Source organism: Ammodytes marinus, assembly GCF_949987685.1.
Source record: "Ammodytes marinus genome assembly, chromosome: 15".
NCBI classification, from domain to species: Eukaryota; Metazoa; Chordata; class Actinopteri; order Uranoscopiformes; family Ammodytidae; genus Ammodytes; species Ammodytes marinus.
In genome coordinates, this window is record NC_137219.1 from 1,204,053 (window position 1) to 1,209,052 (window position 5,000).

A 5,000-nucleotide genomic window follows, 5' to 3' on the forward strand; every position below is an offset into this window, starting at 1 on the left:
TTTACTATTTATAGGGCATATGTCTGAGTAGAATGAACATTTTGGTTTTATAATATAAACTACTGACAAATTGTGTGTGTGTGTGTGTGTGTGTGTGTGTCTGTCTGTGTGTGTGTGTGTGTGTGTGTGTGTCTGTCTGTCTGTCTGTCTGTCTGTCTGTGTATTAATCTCATAGTGACTCACTCTCATGGCAGTATGTGCCAGTGAATCCCGGCTCACAGGAGCAGCTGAAGTTCCCGGCAGGTAAACTGATGCAGCGGCCGTGAGGTCCACACACATTGGACGAGATGTGCCACACCCTCTTCTGGGTGTCATTGGTTGCCACGGCGACGGTGCAGCTGTCAATCACTTTGGGAGGGAAAGAAAAAATAGATGGTTAGCAGAGCACTAAACAGGACTGTGCTTAATTTTGGTTGTACCTGTTACAATGGCAAATAAAAATATTCTATTCTATTCTATTCTATTCTATTCTATTCTATTCTATTTTATTTTATTTTATTTTATTTTATTTTATTTTATTTTATTTTATTTTATTTTATTTTATTATATTATATTATATTATATTATATTATATTATATTATAAACTTTGAATGGAAAGTATGTGTAGCTTATCTCCATCTGGTTAAAGGTACAGTTTGAAATAAAGGTGGTATCTAGTGGTGAGGCGCTATGCAATGCTCCCGTTTGGAGAATTTACAGAAGCTACGGTGGCCTTCAAGGACAAGAAGCTATAGTTACTAAAGATGGCATCATCCACCACTGCCTCAAGTCTTTCTTACTGTAGAAACATGCGTTCCAATCCCCATACTTCCCTACTATTAAGTATGCCAGAAAAATGTAGTATGCTGAAAATACATAAATGCCCCTCTAACTCCAGTTGGAATATTCGTCTTTATCTACATAATGAAAAAAAAAACTTCCTTATCTGATTTTCTTTTCTCTCCCGTGGCCCTTAAAACTCTTCTGTACTTTAGTATGTAGTGCAGTAAAAATAAAGAGTATGTGAATTGGAACACAGGGTATGTGTTACCTTTTTTTTTAAAAGATAATTTTTTGGTATTTTCAAGCTTTATTAGACAGTACAGAGTTGAAATGGGGAGACAGAGAGAGAGAGGGGGGATGACCTGCAGTAAAGGTCCACGGGTCGGATTTGAACCCGCGACCACTGCAACGAAGGCCGGAGCCAATATGGTACGCGCTCTATCCACTACGCCACCGGAGTATGCGTTACCTTGACAGTGGTTGGTCTTGCAGTGGTCCTTGAGCTCTGAGCAGGTTTTCCCCTCGTAGTCGTCGGGGCAGCTGCAGTAGAAGTCTCCCTTCAGGCTGTGGCACTCCGCCTTGTTGTGACACGGGTTTGGACTGCAAGGGTTATTCTGAACCTACACGTGGACATACAGGGCAAGGCAAGGCAAGGCAAGTTTTATTTCTAAAGCACATTTCGGACACAAGACCATTCAAGGTTCTTTACAGAAGCAAGAACAAAATACATCAAGAATAGAGCACACGTTAAAAAAAAGCGAGTGAAACACACGAATAGAAATAAAACATAAAAGGATTAAATATATATTAAAAAAAAATTAACATTTGAAAATAGCTCAGAAAGCAAGACGGTAAATAAATAGGACTTTAGACTTACCTCACAGGTTGAGCCAGAGATAGATAGATAGATAGATAGATGGATGGATGGATAGATGGATAGATGGATAGATGGATAGATGGATAGATGGATAGATGGATAGATGGATAGATGGATAGATGGATAGATGGATAGATGGATAGATGGATAGATGGATAGATGGATAGATAGATAGATAGATAGATAGATAGATAGATAGATAGATAGGATACTTTTGACTCACCTCACAGGTAGAGCCAGAGAAACCCGTTGGACATTCACACATGTAGGAGTCCAGTAGGGCATGGCAGCGTCCTCCGTTTTTACACGGACCGCTGGAGCAACGGTTATTCTGGAGCTCGCAGTGTCGGCCCACGAACCCCGTCTGACACGCACACTGGTAGCCTCTGGGCACCTCCTGGGACGAGAAGGAAAAGTTGGCAAAACAATCTAAAATGTCGCTCGGATTTTCATTTATTCTCGAAAAAATGGGAAGCTTCCTTTATGATTCAATTCAATTAATTTTGACTTTCTTGTATTGTTTGAGCATCCAGCGCCACATGTGCCTTTTTTTTATTATTATTTTTTATTTTTATTCATTATTAGACGTATTTTTTCACTAGGCAAGGCAAGGCAAGGCAAGTTTATTTATATAGCACAATTCAGACACAAGGCCACTCAAAGTGCTTTACAGGGGCAATATTAGAATACATAAAACACATTATAAAACATTTTTCTATATACTATTTACTACTTTGTGAGCCTGTCTGTGAAAAGCGCTATATAAATAAATATTACCTACAGTACTTACTTACATGTACATCCACAAAGCTTCCCCCAGCTTAGTGTAGTGAAATATTCAAAGTAACTTTGAAATCTATCATGATCCAACATGATAATGCAGATCAATAAAAATTTAAAGGTGCAGTGTGTAATATGACATCATCAAGAAAGTTCTACAAAGTTCTAGAATTCAACGCTCCCTGGGTAACCCCAAACCCTTTAGAATAATAACAGAAGCTACAGTGGCCTTCAAGGACAAGAACAATTCTAAATTTTAAACAATGCACCTGATGACATTCCAACTATGACACTTTCAAGATGGCGGCACTAGGCCTTGGTCCAAAATATGCAGAAATATGGACATATATGAGACCCTTTTTAAGGGAAAAAATAATAATTCAAAAACATTTTTTCAGCTATTATGCACTAAATTAAACATACTTATGGATATTATAATTACTCTCTACAAAATCTGCTAGGAAATAAAATCCAAAATTCTACACACTGCAGGTTTAAATTTCAAACAAGACTTTGAATTGTTTTACGTAAGCGGTATATGGGTCAGAAGACAATGACACCTATTGATACTGTTCTGGCTTTTCATCTATGATTAGTTTTCAACACCGGTTCATATTATTTATGTCAAAACATTAACTCGCACCTCGTTAAAATCCTACAGACAGACAGAGAAGTATTGTATCTGTTCCTATTAATTAACAACACTAAAAAGAAAAAGAAAAAAAAAAAGCTTTTAGGCAGCACAAGTTGGTACGCAATGTTTTCAAAACCAAAACATCCCCGTAGGCATTTGGTTTTATAATCTGACAAGTAGTTTTGATGATCAGCAAAGATCTTGTGCCAGCTCCACTAACACAGTAATACACACACACACACACACACACACACACACACACACACACACACACACACACACACACACACACACACAGTCACACACACACACACACACACACACACACACACACCATGGTAACATCAATCTTACCTTGCACGTCCCTCCGTTAGTACATTGACCGTGGCAGCTATTCACATCTGAAGGTACAATAACAAAACAAAGAGAAAAAATAATAAATCAGATTCGAGTTATAAAACCAAACGTGGAACATGCATTGGTGTTAGGACATGCACGTTAGCTACGAGGGAAAGTGATGTGTGTGTGTGTGTGTGTGTGTGTGTGTGTGTGTGTGTGTGTGTGTGTGTGTGTGTGTGTGTGTGTGTGAGTGTGTGTGTGTGAGTGTGTGTGTGTGTGACTATGTATTAGTGGTAAATTAGGCCTACAAACAAAGCGTGCCGACACATGCCAAGATAAAGATGTCTAAATGTAAAAGTCAGAGGTGCAAAAAGAACATGCGATGTAAGCAAATATACTGTAGGCCTAGAGAAGTCACAACAACCTCCATGAAGATTTATTATTAAAGATTTACTACAGCCAGGGACAGTTGAGTTCAGTTTTGGCGTTGTTGCTTAGGAGAATTAAGCTAGCAGGGTGTGGCGGTTATATAAAGCCTTTTGACAGGCAGGAGAGAAAGGAGGATGAATGGAAAGTTGAAGCACAGATCCTGAAGCTAGCTAGTTAGCCTCTGTTCCACTAGCATATTTTACTTAATAATGCTGTGTCTGAAATTGCGCACTTCTGTACTTACACTTACTTTTTTGAGTGCACTTTGCGCAAAACCGGAGAGTGTGCCAAAATGAAGTGCACTGTAAGTTCCTCTGTCGTGCACTCAAAACGGTCTAAAACTTGAGTGTGGAGCGATGGACACTTTCCACACTCAACGGCCGCCATCTTGCCTACGTAACGGAGAGGACGGGACATTAAAATCAAAATAGAGGAGCTTGAAGCAACCGTGGAGACGGACGCGCTCTACAAAAGTTAAATTATATATTGTTTTAGTTTTTCCGCGACTAATGTGCCTGTTTTGGCTATCGGTAACGCAAGCAGAAAAAAATACCACCGAAGAAGAACCGTCAAAATGCAAAGTCATTTCCGGTGCGCGACGGCAGTTTGGACAGAACACTGTAGAAATGAGAGCACTGCGTCTATAAGTAAGTGTACTGTAGGGATAATAAAGTGCACTCAATGTAAGTGCACTTAAGTAAGTGCGCGATTTCAGACACAGTTTCTTTCATTGCTTTTTCTGAAAAGCTACAACTTGTTTTTTTCTTCCTATATTCTAAAATAGATTAGAATACACTACTGTTACTGTCACCATCACTGTTTTGGACGGTAACATGGTAACAAAGATTAGCAAAGTTAATATTATTTGCTAGCATTCATCAACAACAACAACATATCCAATACTTTTCGCCATTAGCATGCTTAGCATTAGCCCAATGGAGGGTGTTGTAAAAAGGTCTCTGCCGTTTTTATTTTTAGTTATCATTCTAAGATTTTGTAGATGGCACCGATTATTATTTTTGCTATGATTCGACTTCAATACATGCCTTGAGAAGTAATGTACAACTATTCTAGATAATAGGTTAAGATAGGAAAAGTCTAGATTAATCTGCTAGCATTAGCACACTGGCACATCCTAATAAAAAGGCCTTGAGCGCCAGAGCTGACTTGGTTAAATG

General features: G+C 38.8%; 1 protein-coding gene across 1 annotated transcript in view; it reads right to left on the reverse strand.

The window, feature by feature from the left end:
- LOC307261906 (protein jagged-2-like) overlaps window positions 1–5,000 on the reverse strand; it is a 52,455-nt gene that overhangs the window by 21,534 nt on the left and 25,921 nt on the right. Inside the window, exons 8-11 of the mRNA XM_080042583.1 lie at window positions 3,409–3,455; window positions 1,864–2,037; window positions 1,233–1,383; window positions 184–348 (exon numbers count right to left, since the gene is read on the reverse strand). Of these exons, the coding sequence (XP_079898709.1) occupies window positions 184–348; window positions 1,233–1,383; window positions 1,864–2,037; window positions 3,409–3,455 (537 nt within the window). The remainder of the gene's footprint in view (window positions 1–183; window positions 349–1,232; window positions 1,384–1,863; window positions 2,038–3,408; window positions 3,456–5,000) is intronic.